The sequence below is a fragment of the Rissa tridactyla genome, chromosome 2 (assembly GCF_028500815.1).
Source record: "Rissa tridactyla isolate bRisTri1 chromosome 2, bRisTri1.patW.cur.20221130, whole genome shotgun sequence".
NCBI classification, from domain to species: domain Eukaryota; kingdom Metazoa; phylum Chordata; class Aves; order Charadriiformes; family Laridae; genus Rissa; species Rissa tridactyla.
Window position 1 is genome coordinate 37,112,280 of NC_071467.1, and position 22,242 is coordinate 37,134,521.

At 40.0% G+C, this 22,242-nt stretch overlaps 1 protein-coding gene across 12 annotated transcripts in view; it reads right to left on the reverse strand.

Annotated features, from left to right (window-relative positions):
* SULF1 (sulfatase 1) overlaps positions 1–22,242 on the reverse strand; it is a 141,469-nt gene that overhangs the window by 65,703 nt on the left and 53,524 nt on the right. For 9 of the 12 annotated variants that reach the window (XM_054192612.1, XM_054192611.1, XM_054192613.1 and 6 more), the window contains 2 exons: positions 742–801; positions 185–419 (listed from right to left, as the gene is read on the reverse strand). In XM_054192612.1, the coding sequence (XP_054048587.1) occupies positions 185–356 (172 nt within the window). In that variant the 5' untranslated portion in view covers positions 357–419; positions 742–801. Of the gene's footprint in view, positions 1–184; positions 441–515; positions 558–741; positions 802–22,242 lie in introns of those variants that run through there. The other 3 variants (XM_054192614.1, XM_054192603.1, XM_054192602.1) reach the window with 1 other exon arrangement.

Consider the following 22,242-nt stretch of genomic DNA (forward strand, 5'->3'; position numbering starts at 1 on the left):
GTTTGTAATTAAATGTGATGAATGCTATTAAAGAATATTTGTTAACTCATTTTCCGAACTTGTCCTGCATTCTGATATTTTTCCAGGACCAGTACCTTCTCTGAATCTAAAGTACTTCCTGCTTGGCAGAAATTACAGAAAGACACGTGACAAATGGAAGTAGCAAATAACAATTATTTCTCACCTAGCTCCACGTCTTGATCATCTGTGAGTACAAGGATGATATTTGGTCTGATATTTTTTCGCTCCTGCTGCACGCGTCCTCTGAACCTCGGGGACTTGACGGTGGAACAGTGACTCGTTAGCAGTTCGGTACTGAGCACTGCCAAGATGAGTGCAAACCAAGAAGACTTCATAGTAGTTCCAGTATTCCGATGAACAGACTGATCCAGAAGTGCCTGAGCTCTAGTGTTCAAGACCTGTAGGGAGGAAAAGAAATTCTGTTCAAGCAATAAATAAACTTCCAGTCACACAGTGAAAGGATGACACTTAGGGAAGTCAAGCCTGACACATACCATTTAACATGATTATAAGCCATATTGTTGAATAAGAGCTTTATTCTGTCATTTTCTAAGAATAAACTCGGTCATTCTGCAACTACGCTTTCTCAAATAATTTTTGCTTGAAGTCATGCCACTGCCTGCATTTTGTATAGGCATGACTTCTGGTATACTCCTCACAGTGCTCCTTCTCCTGCACCCCACGCTTCTTTTTATGCAGCTTGTTCCTTACGTTCAGTACCTGGGCGCAGTGAAAAATTGCCGGGATGCAGACGTGTTCAGAACATCTGTAGGAGGAGCCCTGTAAGAAGGAGAAAGCAGAAGGCTTGTCAGTCAAAGACCTCAGTATTGTGGCTGTGCTTCAAAGTCTCCAGAACTGTTTGCTACGGCTTCTTTCTCTGTCCTGAAAGAAAAGAGTGGAAAATATTTGCATTTCCCCCAGCTCCCCTACTTAATTTAATACCACACCTACGCAGCGGTTAGATGGCACCTTGGCTGCTAGAGATAAAGGACATATATATCAAATCATCAAACGCAGGTGCTTTTCCAACATTTATAGTCAGCCTGAGATTCTGAGAATAAGAGTTAATTCCAGCGTATGGCACCTGGTGAGCGATAAAGCTATTTTAGGTTAACTCACCTGCACAACTGACTAAACCCCTACAGAGCAGAGGGGACAGCATGGCTGTCATTCGCAATCTGCACTGGATCACTACGTGAAAAGTCATCTTCCCACTGACAAGAAAGCTCATATTAAGTGACAGTGCAGGTGATCTTACCCAGCATTGTGAAAGAGCGTAACTGTCCCTCAATCAATCAACGACGGACCTGAGTGCCTCATCCATAATGCACGGTACCTCTGGCACAGCCCCGTCCTCGATGCTCCGCTTCCAGCCTCGGCTCAGTACGTTATCAGAACCCCCTCTCCCTGGCTGTCAGTCACACAGCCGTGCTTTTGTAAGACCTGATGCAAGCACAGAGGCTTGGCTTTGCTGCAGCAGATTTAAACCTGCAACTGAAAATGACGGATTGGTCCGGGGAGGAATGGGTAGCCACTTACACCGTAACATTTTTGGCATTACTGACTGGAGCTCTGCAAAACCGTCCTGTTACAAAAGGGAAGGGAGGGGATATCTGGGGGCAAAAAGGAAGGGGGTGGGAAAGAAACCGCGGAGTCACGTCTGCTCCCTCCAGGGTATTGACCTGCCACGTACATTCCTTCTGGTTTTATTTTGGGACTATGGATAAAGCATGGTGACATTGGTCAACAAAAAAAACCCCCAAAACCACAAACCCACCCAAGCCCGAGAACATTCAAGAAGTCTGCCCAAGGGGAAGCCTGCGTGGGAACTGGGGTGCCCATAGACCCCAGTGCATGATTAGACTGGAGCATAATTCATGGGGAGATGGGTGCACCCACACCTGAGACTTCATATGCAGACATGCAACATGAACTACAAACAGATGAATTAGCAGAAATAATTTAATGAGAGCAACGCAGAAGACAAAAGGGCCCCATCACTCACCTAAAAATGCGTTAATAGGAAGGTGCTCTAAATTTCAGGGGAGGGATCCAAAGGAGAGGGAGGGGATGGGACTTGGTGCTGGACTGCTAGAAAAAGGATCGTGTTCTTGTTTTCACATACACCTTTTATTTTAAGCTTCGCAAGCTAAACAGTTTCATGCTCCTCACTCTGGCAGGCTGTAATTACACCATAAGAGTGTGAACGTCTTTAAAAGGAAAATCCAAGTGTCTGTTGCAGAGAAATCTTGTCTTTCATTGTCTCTGCACCAACAAACAGTCCAGCCTCCCACTAACATTAGAGCACTGCAAAGCCAATACGGGGGATTGGCGTTCAACCTTAAATGCCATTTCAGTGATTACACAACATTCAGGTAAGTAGACTGGAAGTCTGTAATTAGCCTGGGCTGACTTTTAAAAATACTTCCATTTCCATGTATTTGTTCTAAGTCACATAAAAGCTGACAAAAGCCCTGAAGACACCAGGGTTACTGGAGAAGTCAGCCTTCTTCTGACAGACACCAGACACCACGTGCTCTTGGTGCAAAAGCAGAAATACAATTTCTCCAAAGGTCTGATCTTTAAATAGAAAAACTTTGACTCACCTCACAAAGCACGAAAGGCTACGTGAAGTCAGACTCAATGTTTAGTTTCTTACCTCAGTTGTACCGAACAGCAAACTTTTTCAGATAATGTTGACCCAGAAAGTGCAGTCATCCTGACTGCACTGAGCAAACATTGGCACCAACGTGTTTGAATAATCCCCCACAGTACGAAACTACAAGTTCCTGACAATTGCACCTCAGTGCTAATAAAAGGTACACTAATCCAAATGAACATTAACAAGTATTCTTCATTTCACCCTCTTTGGGCTATATTGGGTAGTTTTAAAAAAACTCTTTTGCTTTAGCAAGTTAGGCCCACCTTAGGCAAGTCTTTTCTAGGAAAAAGAGCATGACGGATTTCTTTTCCAACTCTGATTTTTTCCCCTTGATGGATAAAGGAAAATATCAGGACTGATCTAGACATAATTAATTATCCAAGTTTCATTGAATGGTTCTTGCACAAGAGCACAGTAATGCCACCTTTTGTTGCTCCTATTTCAGTTTTGCATATGAAAAATCTTTATTAAGAGGTGATCTTTGACAGCTTGTCCTTTTACAGCCTGTTTCCCAGTCCTAGAGGAAATGAAGTAAAAAAACCTGTCAAAATACAGGCTTGATAGGGAAGACAAGGCTGAAATGTTTGTCTTGGATAATGGTTGATAGTCTACAAGTGTCCCTACAGACACTGCTATTTGTCTTGAGAAATAGATGAAAATCGGAGAAATTCTACAAGGGACCTTTTCAAATTCACATAGGGAAGTAAACTTAAATTTTTTGGTGCGGTGTTCAGCAACCAAGATGGTACTATAAAATGCTTTTCCCTAGCCAAGTAAATAAGTGCTGATTATTACATCTATATTTGTTATTTGGAAAATTTAAATGATATTTTTCCTATAGAACATACCTATAACAACTGAAAAGTAGTCAGTAAATAAATGAAACCAGACAAATCCAAAGAAACTATTTTTCCTCATCTGGAGGTAATTTTTTCTTTCAGTCATTCTTTTTTTTTTTTTTTCACAGGAGCACAAAATCATAGTTTGTGTTCACCTTTCATGGGATAAAATATGAAAACTTGGTTCTATGCTGCTAGTATTATAACAGGCAGTTCAAGGACTCGTTGGCATGGAGAATTAATTACCCGTGAAACTTGAATTACATTGGCAGGGCACTGCAAAGAAGGTCTACAGTGCCATTTCATGTGATGTGGCATAAAAAATTGTAGGACTTTATTTCTAGCTCTCTTAAGAGAATACCTTTCAGTGACTAGAGAGAAAAGCAAAAAGTAGAATAGTATCTTTTGAAACTATTCATACATTTTATATTCTTTTTGGCCAAGAAGCGTTTAGGATTCTTCAATGCATTGGCTGAAAGTGCTTAATTTGTGACACACAAAAGACAACCAGTTTTCAAAAAAAGAGCGTTTTCCTTTTGAAATTCCACTTTGTTTTCGTGTCCACATTTTTTACTATGTTCACTTAAGGTGCCACTTTGTGTTTGGCCAATAAAAATCTGTCCAGAATCATATACTTTGTTTTGGAAACAGGACAGTGGGTATCCACAAGTATACTCCATTATAAGCTTCAAAGACGTATGGACTTCTTCATATTTAATATTCTACAACTGTGGCTTCCAGACATTCTTGCACAGGGATTCTGGCTTACATGAACAGATTTCTTTCTTGTTTGTAAATCTGAAATCAAATGTGGGGATAATGAGTAAGGATACTGGACATATGTCCAGCCCCAATACCATGGGCTATGCAATGCCCCACATAGGTAATTCACAGCGAAGTCGTAAAAAACGGCAGACAACTTTTTCTTCTCTGCATCATAGCGTTGGTGTTTTCTTTAGAGCATGAACACTGAGGACATCACATTATCCAAAGTCATAGGTTAAGGCTCACTGTTCTAGTGGCCTTTCCTTAGAAACAAAAATGGATCGTCTCCGGCAAATAAAGGAAACATCAGTAATAATAAGAATACTGGTAATAATGTGAACTGCGACTGTGGAGCTTAAGAACCAGAATTCTGGTTTTTATTCCCTTGATATTAGCAATAAATGTGTCCAGTGAATTAAGAATGTAAGGTACCATGGGGATTCTAATTCAAGAAATACGCTAGCAATTTTGTGGTCAAGTGTTTTGTTCCTCATTACTATCCAGTATCCTACTGATTATTTCTCTGTACTTTGATTTGCCTGCCTCCAAAAATTGACATAGTGGTATATAACTTAGATATAGTCCACAAACTAACATTTTGCTACTTAGGACATTTTTGAGATTTGCTGACAAGTGCTAGAAACTTGCACAAAAATATAGCAAAAGCACGGAAAAGAAGCAGAAGGTCTTGTCATTGCAAGTGATAAGTTGCCTCATTTCCTTTAAGCAAAAGACCATCTTGGATAATTTTTTCATACGGGTTTCTCTAATAAATAAATGGATAAAGTCTCGCAAACAAACAAAACCTCTGATATCAATCACCACAAGAAAATGAGCTTTCTTTCCTCACCCCCAGCAAAGGAGCATTATCTTCCTATGTATTTTACTTATGACCTGCTGACTTGTCAGTTTTAGATTTGATGAATGATTTTCCACAGGAATATGACCCCAGCGTTCTCTGTTTCCTTAAAATCAGACTCTCCATAAGAAAAGCAGAAAGGCAAAGAACAATAAGAAGAATTCTCATCATTCATAAAACACAGAGTTGGGATTCTGCTGTTGACAGCGTTTTGTAATTTCCAATATGACCCTGCAGGTTGGTCACATTGGTGGGCACCTCGACAGCATCATTTCAAAAACCTGCCAGTCTGCCTGTAGTGCCAGAAATCACTGTCATTGTCATCATCATAACTGGAGGTGTCTTCACCCACCAGTGCCCCTACAAAGGTCAGATTCAGTGGTTTACGCCTACCATTTTCAATTCTTTGCTTTAAAGTGAAATGAATCCGTTTAGCAATGCTGCTGTACTCACGAACGCTTTGCATACATGGAAACTCCAAGGTGAAAGGGAACGAAAGGGGTTTTCTCAACCACACACATACAGCTTCTGTGAATCTTTGATGTTTGTGTCAAAAGGCGGATGGACCTCTCATAGTCTCACGTAGTCTGAATCATAGCAGGTGTGTGGTTAGAGGCCCAACAAAATTAGTAATTTCATGACATTAGTAATTGCATGAGGACTGTGCAGCCAGATTGAAATTACATAATAAAAGGTCAGGAAGGCGAGATGTTCGTCTGCACCAAAGCAATCTAGCGATTCAGAAGTCTTAAATCTCTCTTTGAATCACATTGCCTTGACAACTAGAGGGTTGTAACACCCTACAACAACAATAACAACTCTCAATTTCACTAATACAGTGAAGCACTAAAGTGGAAAAAGCTGTTGACAGATGACTGTTTTAAGTGTAGTAATGTTAATGCTCTTCTCACATCTTACACTTCTATCCCGTATTTAAAAGGCAAACACTGCAATCTTAGACTACCAGACATGACCACGTAAATCTGCGGGTCAGTTTCCTGTGGGAATATTGAGCCTGCAGCCTCGGGAAACACATTTACAGTACAGCAGAAGTCAGGAAAAAGCAAGACTTACCATCTCTTCTTAAAGGTTAATCCCCTAATCTTAGTTGTAAAGTATAGGATTTTCAGTGAACACAAAGAATGTAGTTCCTATCTCAGTCTAATCTAATCATTATCTATTGGATTTCCACACACTTTACTAATCAATCAGTTATCTGCTCACCTTCCAAATGTAATCTGTGCATTATAATGATGTATCACCAGTGCCTCAGGCTAGATTAATTTAAAGCAACTACAATTTAAAGTAATTGCAGGCAGGGAGAATCATAACCTTATATTACGTTTTTACGTTGTAATTTTGCAAACAGTTACAGACAGGAAAGGAAAAAGCCTGCAGTGACTTGAAAGTATAATGCACACTTGCTAACCCACTTTTATAACTTTGCACAGGTTAAGGGATATTCTTAGTAGGCCAAAGTTTCCAACACTTCATATGTCAGAGTAAAACAACAAACTCCAATAACATTTTAAAAATACATAACTGTGGAAGAAATTACCTGTCTTGGAGAAAAAGAAAACATGTCTGATTTTAATGCTGTTAAATTAAATTAAATAGAAAATTAAAAATACTATTTTTAGATTAACTTCAAATCTGCAGAAGTTTTAAAAGAAAATTCCCACATATTTTTCAGTGTGAGTGCCTGCTGCTAAGTTACAAACTTCTAATAATATACAGTTACTTAAATTTATTTCTCACCATCTGATTTACTTTGTTTTAGAATTTCATATTTCAACACAGCCAAGAAGTGCACTTGTCATACAAAAGAGCCTGGTATAATTGAGCCAGATGACGTGCCCCACAAGTAAAATCAGCCATTCATGAAAGCTGGTCACCAGAGGCCATTTCAAACAATGCACATTTCAAAGTAATCTAAAGTAATCCCTTTTCTCTACTGATTTGGTTTCCAGGCAGTCTTAAGCACATGTGTGCAGCAAACAGGAGGCTTATTAAAACCTGATGTTATATTGGAGTTATAATGCCATTGCCGTGTGATTGAATTCTGTGTCTGTAGTCTTCAAAGAGAGGGAAAAAAATCAATTAAATTTATATGCTTATTAAACATGAGTGTCATGATACGTGCAGTTTATTAGCACTTTCTAAATAATTAAGACTGAGAAAGATAATTAGATGTGCTCTGGGGTCCAAGCAACCTTCTGATATCAGATTTGTTTTATCTTTAAAGAAAGTGGCTTTCCAGCTACCAAGTAATAAAATTGCTAAAAGACTCCAAGCATTTTTCAAATATGAAGAGCAAACTCTGTGTATGAAGGAATCTCAGGTAATTTTAAAATTCCGTTTTAAACCCACACATCTTTGCTATATCCCTGCTCACTTCAGCAGTGTGGGGCATTATGAAAACATACCGTAAAATAACACACTGACGGTTCAGTGATCCAGTAAGTAGGCTTGAGTTGGGAGATCATATCACAGAGGTGAACAACAGTGACACAGTTTGAACATTTCTTTAAGTTCCTATTTAAGTCCACTGGCTTTAGAAACTGTGCAAGAGCATAGCTTTTCACGTCTCCTTTAGATAAAGAACTCTTTCAATTTAGAAAGCTTCCTTCCTAGATACGCTTACTTCCCCTCAAAGACCTGCAACTCTCTTTGAAAGAGGGATTTTTGATTTTTTATTTGGTAAGCTGTTCGTTTTCCTAAATAAATGGACATGATTATCTTGAGAGAGTTGGGGTTGTTCAGCTGGAGAAGAGAAGGCTCTGGGGAGACCTTAGAGCAGCCTTCCAGTACCTGAAGCGGGCCTACAGGAAGGATGGGGAGGGACTCTTTATCAGGGAGTGGAGCGATAGGATGAGGGGTAATGGTTTCAAACTGAAGGAGGGTAGATTTAGATTGGATATTAGGAAGAAATTCTTTACTGTGAGGGTGGTGAGGCACCGGAACAGGTTGCCCAGAGAAGCTGTGGATGCCCCATCCCTGGAAGTGTTCAAGGCCAGGCTGGATGGGGCTTTGAGCAGCTTGGTCTAGTGCGAGGTGTCCATGGCCATGGCAGGGGGGTTGGAACAAGATGGTCTTTAAGGTCCCTTCCGACCCAAACCATTCTATGATTCTATGATTCTATGAATATGAATACAGCATCTTTAGCATATAATATCTACGGATCTACATATGTAGGAGAAGTTGGAGGACATGCCCATTTTCAATGCCATGCCCATGGCAATGTACACACTTCCAATATCACAGGGAGAGGTTAAGGTAGGTTGTGCCATCATGTGGATGGGTGGAAGCTGAGCCTAATGCACAGCTGCTCTGGCCACTCTCCTTGCTGACCACACAGGGAAAGCGGCAGGAGCTCACGGGGACCAGAGGACTTTATGTAAGGACCGAAGAGTGAGGAATTGGCAGTATGAATCTATATTAGTGTATGTATGTAAACACAGCACCTGTACTCCTAGGAGAGGATCTCAGATGTGCTTTTAGCTATAACACAGAAGGATCGACTACTCACAAACACCACAGGAATTTAGATAGGTGACATGCCCTGGCTGACCAGGAGAGTCAGGCAGTTCCTCTAAGTGCTTTTGAAAAACTTATTCTATTATACTTCAGTGCAGAAAGTGAACTTATTCATAGCATCAGTGCTCTGAGTGCATACACGCCCAGTGAGTGTGCACGTGTGCACGTAGATCCACTACAGAGTGCATATGGTGTCTGTTGACTTTCACTTCCAGGTCTGGAGATCAAGCCATCAAGCCTAATAATTTCTTTTTTTTTTTTTTTTAGTAGTCCCATTATATTCAAATAAGTTTTATTCTCAAGAAATTCAAACTGAATTTAACAGGACTGCTAAAATGGAGTCAATGGATCAGGTCCTGCACACCGCCACAGGTCCTGACTACCATTTTCAAGCAAGATCTTCCTTACTAGGTTGCTTCTCTTTGTCAAGTAGCTTTTCCAGTCCTGGCACAGTATAAATTTTACCTTCACTGATATACATGTAAAAGCTCCTTGACAGACCAAGAAATGTGTTTTTAAATAAGTTCCTCCCTTACAAACCTGTAATATAGAGAAACCAGCCTACTAATAATAGTAAACAGACAGTCAGACCAAACAAAACAATCTGTTACAAAAAACAGATGCTTCATATCCTTTTCCATGAAGACTAGTCAGCGAGGAAGTTGCAGTGACTTGAGGCAGGGCTGAGAAGCACATCACTACTGCTATTTTACTTTTAATTGCCTTTGCAATCAGGAGGCCCCTGTGTTCCCCAAGCTGCGTTACCTGGGGGGTCACAAGGCACAGCCCAAGCCCAGGAATGTGGGGAGCTTGTGTCTGCTATCACAGTAATCCTTCCAGTCCCTTCGCTTCCTGTCACCTGCTGTCCCACGGTCCCCACTCAAGCACATGCCTGCATATGCTTGGCAAGGGTTCCCAGAGTGACCTGTGGCTGACCCACCATGAGGGAACTCGGAAAGTCATCTCCACCTGGCCATGTCCTACCAGGTGAAAAAAGTTTTGCAGCGGAATGGCAGCAAATATGAGCAAGGAATACAACTGATGGATTTTGCTGCCAAATCAGGTGTCCAAGTCCTTACTTGGACTCTGATACAGGTGTTCTGCTGTGCAAAATATATATGTCTACTGGATTCAATGGACTATTCAGCTCCTTAAAACAACCTCCTGCAGGCTCTTCAATACATCCCTGGTGCAAGGATGCTTTGAGATCTTTGCTGAATATTTCAAAAGAGTATAACCATCAGTGGCACGTGAGGAAAAGCCAAAAAGTAGGGAGCATCTGTGTACTAAATTTAATCTGAAAATTAGTATTCCCATTGAAAAAGCCTGAAATTAGAGTCACATTTCCCTGTTCAAGGACAGAATATACCATATACAGCTTATCTGTCCCAGGAATGCCAATTCTCTTAGCCCGAGTTCTGGAAATCTGTTCTCAAAGAGCTGTTTGAAAATAATCTTCAGCCTGAGATCTAGGAGACTCAAGAATGACTTGTTGAAATTATTCTCTGAATATTTTTATCTCAGAAAACATTTTGAAAGGGTAGCACATATAAATGCGCCTTCATTTTCCATCTGAAAATGCCTGCGGAAAGACTTTCTTCATCTTTCAAGTGCACATACAGGTACTTTCAATTTCACAGTCCTGGCTTCTGTAGATGAGAGAGCAGTTTTAAAGCATGGAAGCTGAATACATTCAAGTACACATATCTTTATTTCCAAGGCACTTCTTATTCAGCAAAGTTCCTACTTAGCAATGAAGAGACATGATTTTATACAATCTTTATAAACGATATATATATATCTATCTTGTATCTTTATAGACAGTTAATTGTAAGCCTGCTCATGAGCCGAGATTGTACTAAGATGCCTGACACAGCACACATTGAATTATTTTCTCTAGCAGTGATGGAGCAGGCAGTCAACCTTATGTCCCAGCACCTGACTGTGCACTACACCCAGAGAGGGAAGACAGGAATGAAAGTTGATAATCACTAGATAGAAGCTTCTGAACAATACCAAAAGGATCAGGAATGGGAAGGAGCAGGATGTATCGTAAATCACTCGCAGAGAGAGAAAGGCAGAGGACAGGACTGTAGTGCTTTTCTTCATTTTGTGTAGGAAGGAATTTGAAAGGCATCCCGGTTTAGAGTGATTATTGTGGGGAAACCATCAATGTTTGCTTTACTGGGTGTTTTTTTCCTAAATGTAGATGAGATGTTCTTATATGAAAGGTGTCTCATAAACTGCGTCAATGACCCAATTCAGAAATGCCTAGACCAACATATAGAGAATCCACTTCTTTGTCCTCAGCAGGCTCAGCTGTGAGGTCAGACCAGGCTGCTCAGGGCTTTACCAAGTCAGGCCTTGAAAACCCCCAAAGATGGACACTGACCAAATGCTCTGGGGCCCTGTTCCACTGGGCCTGACCATCCTGAAGGTGAAATTTGTTTTTCCTTATATCCAGTCTGAACCTCTTTTGTTTCAATTGATGCCCATTGGCTCTTGTCCTCCTGCCAGGCATGACTACCAAGAATGGGGTTCCGTCTTCCCAGTGACCTTCCTGTAAGCACTGGGGGGCTACTGTTAGACCCCCCCAAAACTGTCTGTGCTCCACGCTGAACAAGCCACCTCCCACTGCCTCTTCACACAGGGCAAGGGCTCCAACCCCAACCATCTTGATGACCCTCTGCTGAAATCGCTCCAGTTTATTGATGTCTTTCTCATACTCAGAACTGTTAGATGGTAACAAATGTTGAGTCAAATACATTTTAAGATTTGTTTAAAGAAGCTTTGCTATTGTTTAAGGAGGGAGAAGTGAGCTGAACAAAGTGAAATAGAAATTTCACACAGCATTTCGCTTGTGAAATGAACGAATCAGTGAAGATTTTCAAATAGTTGGATTGACTGAAAACATGATTTTTCTGTTTCTGATTATTTCTGAACTTTTTGTGTTATTCTCAGGACCAGAAATTAATAGTGCCATTAAAAAAGGTGATTTTGCTATAATGACAGGCTCACCAAAGTCCTTTGAACTGGAGTGAAGTCTTTCAATTATTTCAGTGGTCATTTCTTCAGCAGAAATGAAAACTGATTAAGACATCATTTTGGGTTTTTTTTGTTTGTTAATAAAACAGAGCGATTAAAGCAGTCAGGATTTGGAAAAGAAGTGCAACTTTATATGGGAGGAAAGAGAGATTTGAAATCCCCTCTGTCCCAGGCCCCATGTAAACGTAAAGAGCACAGCTGGAAAGAAACAAATGATCTGACTGGTTTCTGATGAGCTGGGTGGTGTAAATGTTTCACACTAACCACACTGCACACTCATAATATAGGAGCTAATTCATCTGCCATGAATACATTCCTGTGTATGTTGTCCTTTAAAATAAACAAGCAAAAATGAGTAATTTATCAGGAGTTAAACGAATATTTTTCCAGAGGGACCCCTTCTGTCCCATATGGCTGATTTTAAAGCCTAAATGCAGGCAGCCGAAATGCTACATCCTCTGTCTCACCATGTGAAACAGTTATTGCTTTAAAATATGGAATTTCAAATTTTCAACACTGTCAACAAGTTACAATTGTTCCTGAAAGTGACATTCAGACTGCTTATTAGTTTCTTAGAAGACTGCAAAGCTCTAAACACAGGGCTGCAGACAGTGAATAATGATAATTTTCCAAAGCCTCTACTTACAATGGCACTGCATTTGCAAAATGTGTTTATTTCTATATTTAATTTAAGAAATTCTAATGGAAGGTTTATAACCACAATAAAGCAGTTTTACAGGAAAAGTCTCCCAGAAAAAAAGGCTATTCATAACCAGCCCTGCATGTATTAAGTTTTACAAATCCTTTTTATTTCTTAATATCTTAAAATCTATCAAAAGCCATATTATTCTGTAAGATATCATTATGATTATTAGCATCACAATGATTAATGTATTTCCCAGAGTTTTTTCTCCAGTAGGAACGAAGTTATTAACTCGCATTTGTTCCCACAGAATCTTCCCCATAGTAAGGGTTACTTGTGTAGGCAGCTCTGATCACAAGCTCTTAGTAACACATACTCTGAGACTGAGGGTCACAGGTTCCTTAGACTAACACAGCCTCCAGATAACATCCCTCCAAAATTAGAGGTGCCTTCCATGGCTTACAGTGAAGAGCAAACAATGCCTCTTGGACAGAAGATTCAGAAAAACTCTACAAGAAGGTCGTGCCATAATCCCCCTCTGTTTTCTGCCCAAACGGTTTCCTTTGTGGCAGAAGAATTCAACACCGAATGTAAACATAGAAAAACTTCCAGACTGAAAATGCTCTGTTATTCATGTGTAGTGTCCTGATGCATATCTGGAAACTGTAACTTGCAGCTAAAGAAAAGCACAAACACTGTTTGGAAAAACCGCTTACTGTGGTGGTGGTGTTAAACAGAGAGGCAGTGCAGAAGACTTTGAAGATAAGAAAAAGGAGGATACCCTGAAAAAAAAATTATTTTCCTATCTCTGTTCTTTTATTCAATTTTATAATGTGCTTTTATAAAATTCCTAGCTCTCCTTAGCATCTCCTTTAAAAGGAGAGTGGTTTCCAGCAGATGACATACCCTAAATCCCCTCCCCAGGACAGGGGTGAGAGCACCCATATAGCTCATAGCATAATCCACCGCTCAGTCGCCTGCTCAAGTTACCCCGCCTTCTTGTTTTTCCATTTTAACGAAAGCTCCTAGAAACTTACCTCTTCCCTAGCCGGTAAATTAGATTATAGACATGTTAAAATTCGGACAAAAATATAGCAAACATTTCAGGGTATAAAGAGAGAGAAAGGATCTGAAATGAAAAATGCATTATGCTAAAGTATCGTGTGGCACCGGATTATGTTTCCATTATCTCCTACATTTAAAACCCTGTTGACCCCTGATCAGAGGCATTTATTTTAACATTGCAACCATTTTCAAGACTCTTCCACATTTCTTTGCATGATTTTCTCTCCCCAGACTAGGCCTTTATTGAGTTACGTATTCAGTTTTTCACAGAATAGAGCTGGGAAAGAGATACAGCGAAATGTCTGAGGTTGGCACGTGTGTCCTACGTTCAGTAATGTAATTTTTATGTGCCTGCAAATGAAATCCTCCTCTGCTTCATGTCACACCTCTAGCCACATTTTCAGGGCAAAGCGTGGGCCCTATGGGCCACGGCCAGGAGCAGATGGGCAGAGTCTGGCAGCCCATCCTGTCCCATCCCATCCCTGACCAGGAGCAGGACACGGGCGGGCACAGGGGCAGCCCCAGCCCCGGGCATTGGGCACCTCCCTGGGGATGGAGACAAGGCCATGACATGCACAGACAGCAACTGCATCGGTTGTAAATGACTGCAAAAGTATCCATCCGGCTGAATGAGAATCAAACCCTGTTATCTATAACTGCAGAAATGTCGCCCTAAAAGTTGCAATGGACAAGTACCGTTCACCAGGAAATTACTGCAGATAAATCCACAGAATCAGCTATTCTATAGGGAAGGGTGTAAACAACACCAAAAAAACTGTGACACAGCAGAGAGGAGCATGTCACAAACCATCACCTTCACTAGTATGTTAAAGTGGTGTCTATTTACTATAAATTATCCTATCTGCTATGGTTTAACATTCAGTTCAGCAGTTTATACAAAATATATATCAACTGTTAACAGTCAAATGATACAGGTTTTAGTTTACAGGTGAGGACACGGTGGGAAGGCAATTTTAGGAAGCAAATAACCGTAACCAAATAGCAAGGACCTTTTGCTAATACATTTTCTTTTTAGCGTGAAATTGGTTAAAACCAAGGCAGCTGATTGACTGGTGTGAATCATATGCGTCTCCTAGACAGTGTGATGAATGTCACAAGTTAGCATCTAATAAATACCTGCCTAAGGCTTATGGTTGAAAAACTACTCCTTATGCCATATGTGATGGAAATATCCTGTTGCATAGGACTTTTGGACAAATTTTTAATGTGTCATTCTCTGCAAACTATATGTTGGGTATAACACTTTCAGTACTTTTGCATGTTTTCTTACATAACGTCTTTCATCTAAGTTCATTGATTCACTGTACAAAGAATTAGCTAATTGATTACTGCTGTTATCAGCAAAATAAAATTGAAACTGAAGCAGAGAAGGATCAGCTCCACTACTCTGGGTCCAGGCAAAGCTTTCTGCTTTCTCACAGACTTGAGGCTCAGATGGAAAACCTCAACTTTTCAATCTGAAAATAAATTTCAACATAATTTCATATTGTGGAAAGAAAACCAAAAAAACACTGGAAGGCTTTTGTTTTCACTGCAGTGTGAAATGAAAAAATCTGAAGCCTTGAAAGCTAAAGTGTCATCCTCTGGCCAGCTCTACCTTTAATGAAAGATACAGTGCAACTCATACATCCCTATGATGTTAAATAACAACAGTTGTAAGTACAAGGCCTCCCTTAAAACCTGATGATATTACTACTGAGGACGTTACGCCAGACGGGCTTTCCAAAATTAACGCCATTCTGTAATTTATTATGGATGATGACACATCAAGCTAGACTGGACCATGAGCTCAGATCCTTAATGATCATCCAGGTAAGCCTCCTTGAAGATTTATTTTTTACTTGTTTCCATTCATCAACCTTCCATTTGAGCTAAGACTGTCTTACACTTAATTCGTCTCTTTACTTGTAAACTGATCACACACTATTCAGGAATTATTAAGAGAAATGATAAGCCAACAATGCCATATTTGGGTCAACGTTCAAAATAAAACCATGGTTTCACTTACTGCTCCATAGAGTATCCTGTAGGAATATAAACCAGACCGTATTTCTTCAGTAATGTATGTTGTTTTTAACTTAGGAGCTAAGGGAATTGTAAAAGATTTACTGATATGTACTTATTTACTAATACAAAATTTTCAGACAGGTTCATGTTACAGTCTTCATCTGTGTTATGCCACATATATATGCCATATATATACATATGCCATATATAAGTATACGACTGTCAGACATTCTACATTTAAGTGCTCCTCAACACCATGTCTTTTCTCTCTTTGAAGACAGAGGGCATTTAAATTGCATAATCTGCAGGGCATTCAGGCTTTGATAATGAAAGTATCAGTAGGGACTAAAATATGACATATTACTGGCTGCTGTGTTGTGGACTATCATGGCAGATGCATCCTCTGTTAATTGGGCATGTCATCCATTGCAGCAAGTGCAGCACATCTTGAACAGCTGCAAAGTCGCACAGTTGTGCCAGTAGATGAACTTGCTGATCCCATGGTTATTATCCTGACAGTTTGTTCACAGGTCCCCAGATGACAGGTCCTGATTTCACAGGAAATAAGTCCTCTTAACATGCTTGTGCCTCAAGGAACAGGACTTGCTGGCATTTGAGCAGTATCATAGAATCATAGAATCTTCATGGTTGGAAAGGACCTTTGAGGTCATTGAGTCCAACCATACACACACACACAAAAAAAACCCAAAAAAACCCCAAAACAAAAAAACCCCAGCAACCTACAATCTCTGCCACTAGAGCATGCCCTCAAGTGCCACATCTAGACGTTTCTTAAACACCTCTAGGGATGGTGACTCAACCACCTCCCTGGGCAGGCTGTTCCAGTGCCTGACCACTCTTTCACTAAAGTAATTCTTCCTAATATCTAATCTAAACCTCCCCTGCTGCAACTTCAGACCATTTCCTCTGGTCCTGTTATTATTCACTTGGGAGAAGAGGCCAACACCCACCTCTCTCCAACCTCCTTTCAGGTAGTTGTAGAGGGCAATGAGGTCTCCCCTCAGCCTCCTCTTCTCCAAGCTAAACATGCCCAGCTCCCTCAGCCTCTCCTCATACGACTTGGTCTCCAGACCCCTCACCAGCCTGGTAGCTCTCCTCTGGACACGCTCCAGCACTTCAATGTCCCTCTCGTACAGAGGGGCCCATCTGTTGATGTTTTGTGTCATTACTGGCACAGACACAGGTAAGATGTTTTCTTCTATCCACCATTACTGGAATTGGTTTTGAATCTGTCTAACAATATCAACTGACATCAGAACCTAATTTTTGCTCAAGAACCTTTTCCCTGACCTAGCAGCAGGAAAGGAGCTTAAAATGACTGTCGGCATAGAGGCAAGGTTCCTTACCAGAAAGGAAGCCATATTGCAGATGGGAGGGACCAGGAATTACTATTCCAGTGAAAATGTTAAGTATCGTTTTCCCAAGTCTTTTCTATAAATGTAAAACACTGAAACTTCAGTAAAAGGAAGCTTTTATGGTCCAACAATCAAAGTTTTCTCTACTTCCCCAGGCAACTATTACTGCTGTTGTCAGCTGTGCCAACAATGAAGTATCTATCTCCTTATCACTTTGGGGAATTATTTTGTATCTTGCAATGACCAATGGTTAAGATTAATATGATTAACATATTATTTTTAATAACCAGCCTTCTAGGAAAGGATGTTGACAGTTGAAGATGGGATGCAGCCATTAATAAGCACAGAACCTTTTTTATTTACAAATGTTTCCTGAATTCAGCATTTTTAATCTGATGCTCAGTGAATATTTCCTGACTTTTCCCTTCCTCCAAGAAAATCACATAAAGTAAGCACTTCAAAGCTGTTGGCTATAAGGAATTAGCAAGTGATCACCCTGTGGAGGGTCTTCCAGTCTATGAATACTACTAATAAGGCAATAAGTATGAGTTTCCTCAATATGTAATTGCTTACTCTTCATCTCAGCAGGTTTTTCTTTACCTAATCATCAGCAAAATAAACCATGTAAATCACAAAACAGTCTAGTTGTTTGATCATTCCCTTTCTTTGTGTTAGCCCTTTGATATTTAACCTCCCATTTCAGTCAGCTTTACAAGGATGTTTTCCAGAGAAACAGTATGTCTCATTTGATGCTATATTAATCACTTGAAGAGAACATGTATGTTGCTAGGTTGGCAGTAAGTGTATGCATACGAAAGCAGGCCCAGTCGTGGTCCACAATGAGTTCCTTCTGCAACAGACCAAGAGCCCTTCATCTTTATTGACCTAGGGAGCAGGTCAGATATGATGGCTGCTATAACAAAGACATTTCTTGAATACAAAAATGCCTTTGCAGTGACACCAGCTAATCAGTCTGAAAATCTCGATTTTATTTGGCTTTAAAATACTTCAAGATAACAGCACAATACGGCTGACATGCTAGAAGAAAGGCTAATACTTAATCTTTTCCAAGCCACGACAGACATGCAAATTAACATCTGACTGGAGATGGTAAGCCTTTTGGCAAACTCTAAGTATCTTTTCACCTACTAACTAAAGCAACACCTAATTCCAGAAGAAAGTAACTTCACCAGGTAAATAAAACGCTTTCTTCTCTATTACAAAAAAAAAAGAAAAAGAAAAAAAAAAAAGAAAAAGTCTTTGTGGTAAGTAATGGGCTATATGTTGTCCCTCTTTTGCTCTGCAAACATTTTTCTTCTCACACAGCCTGTGAGAGAGCAAGCGAACTACATGCTAACTATAGCACATTTACCGGTTATTTTCTATGACCAAGCAGATGCTGGTGAACTGTGTGCAAGAAGATGCTGAAAGGTAGTAACTTAGGATCCACTTGGATTCAGGCAAAGGGTAGAAACTTTCACATGGATTATAACCCAAGAAGGATAATACTGTCATCTTTTTTTTGACATGTAGCACCTTACCCAGCCTGACCTGAAGAATAAAACTTCTAATGGAAGTAACGGAAAATTAATGGATAATCAATACCCTTACACATATGTATGTGTTACATCGGAGGTAAAAACTTAATAATACCTAAAATAACATTTAAAATTAAATTTTATATGACAATTTCAAAAGAAGGAAAACCTAAGAGAATGAATACTCTTTACCACAACAGAATAAGCTCTTACCCACAGAGATACACAACACTCTGTAAAACTGCTCAGAGATTAAGGTATGTAAGTTATGTGGCAAATATTATAGGGACCTTAGTTTCTATCCTGCTTCATAAGATGAAAAGAAGCGTTTAACTGCTTGGCTCCTGCTGTTCTTGAATGAAAATCCAATGCTTCATTAATATTTATCCCTTTTTCTTCTAACCCTACTATACATGCTCTCTTTCAGAGTTTCAGGAAAACCAGCAATTATCACATCAAAGGTCATCAGTCCACCAGGGAAACTTCAGTCCTTAACTGGTGGAGAATCGCTGCAGCTTTTGCAAACATCTCAGATCAGGCGAGCAAGTGTTTTCCCTCCTCCCTTCCCTCCTGTGACTCTTGTTGGTTTTATTTAATCAGCTTAGAAGACCTCCTTAGTTTTCCTGTAATGCCATACACTATCCGAGACATCAAAAAGATTTTTATACTGCTGTTATATTTATACAGAGGGAATAAAAGAACAACAATGATTTAACCATGCTGCACAATAGGTCCAGTCTGAAACAGTCTGAAGGACTTTGCTTAAATTTCCCCAAAGGTATTTTTGTTAAGTTCCATTCTGAAGTTACTGGCAACATTCTCGCTTACTTCAATAGTAGCAATAGCATTAAAGAAAGAAGGGAATCCATGCAGATGAAAATGACAGAGATGTTCAAGTTACTGAACAGCAGAAATCAGGAGAACCATTGAAAAATGAAGAGACTCGACTCCTGCTAAGAGCAAGCATTAAATAAAAAAGGTATGAGTCAAACCCCCAAGATAAATCAAGAATATTGATAATGATATTTTAAAAAATAATAAATGCTGTGTTCGTGTTACTTATCTTTTGGCTTCATAGCCTCTATGGTTGTGCATTTTGAAAGATTTTTTTGGCAATCCTAAAGAACATTTATTTTTTCTTCCAAATGAGAGATAAGTTTTCCTAAAATCATATGATGCCAAAAAATGAGACGTCTGATAAAGCAGAGAGAGTTGGCAATGATAAAAATGTGTTTTATTTGGGGCTGAGAAAGAGAGTTCTGATGACATGCAATGGGAAGGACACCACACTCATCTGTGCTTCCAGCCTCAGTGGAGAATGGATGACCAAACATCATTAATTCTGAGTATTACTTTTTTTGGCTCTTGTACCTCTGCACAATGAATTGATTTAGGCATGTAGGAATCTTGATGCTAATCAAAACATGACTTCAGTGTCATGTAGCCTGCTAGCTTGGGCAGGTTACCTCCACTAAAACAAAGTATCATTCAGTGCTTAAAAAAAATCATTAAAATAAATTAACAAATTTGGCAGAACTGTCGGGGAATACTGCTCCACTTTGTCTGAAGTATCATTTCTTTCTGACTGCTATTTCTGGCTCTGATCCTTTGCACAACTCCTGTGGCCAAGTCCCATTAAATAAGAGTCTTTCCTACTTCATGTGTGAAGCTGCACAGGGAATTTACCTTCACAATATTGTAAAGCAAAACCAAATAATTTTACCCAACTTACTGTTTTAATATAATTAGTTAGCTGATTTGATTTAATCATCCAATCCATGCTCCCCGGTGCCTCCTTTAAAGAGAGAGAGTAGGAGGGAACACTCCTATATACAGAGCCAGGCCAGCCATACGTTTCTGAAGTACAGTTTTCATTTTGATAGAATTACAAGTTTATAATTCTATGTTTCTCTTCTTTACAATAAACTAATCTCAAGTCCGTAAGGGTGGGGGCCCATCTAAGAAGACACAGAACCATAGGAAGCTGAAAATTCAACCCGTCTCCCCAGCTCTGCAGCCCTCCTTACCAAGACATGAGCTGGTCCCTGCTGCATAAGAGACTTCCCCTCACCACGCACTACACACGTGACCGTTCCGGTGAGGATCCTCTGCTTGTACTTATTTTCATAGGGCAGAAGGGAAGAAAAGGGATACAGGCAGAAGGGTTGTTTCTACTCCCAGACAATAGAAAGACCTACTGTCTTCTTACTGTGTGCTGGCAAAGTTGGGAACGTTGTTATCGCTACTACAGCTTTGCATCACACGACGACCTTAAGTTCCTTGGACATCCTGCTAAGGCAGGGCCTCCTATACAGTTAATTTGCTGAAGGGAAATATAGTAATGTGTTTTTACTGTACTTTCATATTACTGCACTTACTCCTTGGGTGTTCAAGAGTTCGGTCTTTTTGGCCTAGCAAAGTAAACTCAAGAATTAACTAGGAGCACTTTTGTATAGAAATTGACTTTGTTAAAAAGTGACTTGAGATGTTAAACAATTGGTTTGTTCAAATAGCTGAAGTGACTGAACGTTTGAGCTTGACTTCAGAACATGAGTATTCTCACAGCAAAATACAGCGTACTGAGAAATTTCACCTATGGCTATGGTATGAATGAACTGACTCATCCCCTGGAAAAGAGGCATTTCTGCGATCTTCAACTGAGCGTGTAAAACACAGGAACTGCTATAGCATAGCAAACAAGCTGCCATTCGAGCACTGAAATTTTATTGTTTTGTTTTGTGATTACTACATTTGGCCGTGCCAATATTATCAGCTTCTTAATTCCCAGTTTCTGCTCTGTTTTTAGCCCTGTTAATTTTGTTGCAATTCAGTTAGATTTGATGAGCACAGCAGAAAGCAACCACAGGAGCAGCTGAAAGGGTTTCACCCAAGTGCACTGAAAGTCCACTCAGGTGAGCTCAAAGGAGCCCCTGGGTAGGGAAGTGTTGGTAGCAGAAAAAGGACATGTCACAGGCCTGCCCTGTGAAAGCCAAGTACGCTGAACTGCCCTTAAATTAGATCCTAGGTAAAAATAACATTAGAGATCACAAAGGCTTTTCAAAAGCTTTCTGTGACAAAAACAGCGACACAATTCCTCTTGGATAAAACCCCAGTATCAATATCAAAACTTTCATCCCATCAACCCTCAGCTACAGTACTATAACATGTGTGGCTATGAGTTAAAATCACACTAAGGTTGTCAAGCTGCTGCAGAACATTCGACTCCAGGGGAGTTACAGGAGAGAAATGATGCACTGAGAAACGCTGCTCTGGTTAGCCGTTTCTGGATGATGTGATAAGCACTGATTTTCATCTACAAAGAAACAGTTCTGAGCATTGTATCGAACAGATCACCTCTTTTCCTGAATTACAGTTCTGCTATGGGGACACCTTGAAGATAGATTAGTTTACCGTCTGGGTAAAGCTTTAGGGAAAAACACAAGTTTATGAAACAGAGAATAGGCAGCGCGCTTGTGGCACGGGGACTTCTGCAGTCTGGACTTTCTTTTTCCAACAGGCTGAGGAAATTCAGTTGAAGAATACAGTACCTGGACTACGCCATTGGAAGGATAGAGGTTGTACAAAATACATTGCGTTTTGCATTTTAATAAATTGATAGTACGTCTATAGGCTAGCGCAATCACAGTGAAATAAAAAAGAAATGCCCCCAAAGCTTAATGTGAGGTACAGTATTCTTAGTTATTGCCCCCAGGCACTGCATATTGCAAGACTGCTTGTCTAGATACAAAGCTATGATTAACTGATGATTAATTAGCTTAACTTATGCTCTCATCAAATTCACTACTTTGATAACTACTTTCTTAAGGGACTTAGCTCATGTAGAAAAACTCAGGCAATTATTGA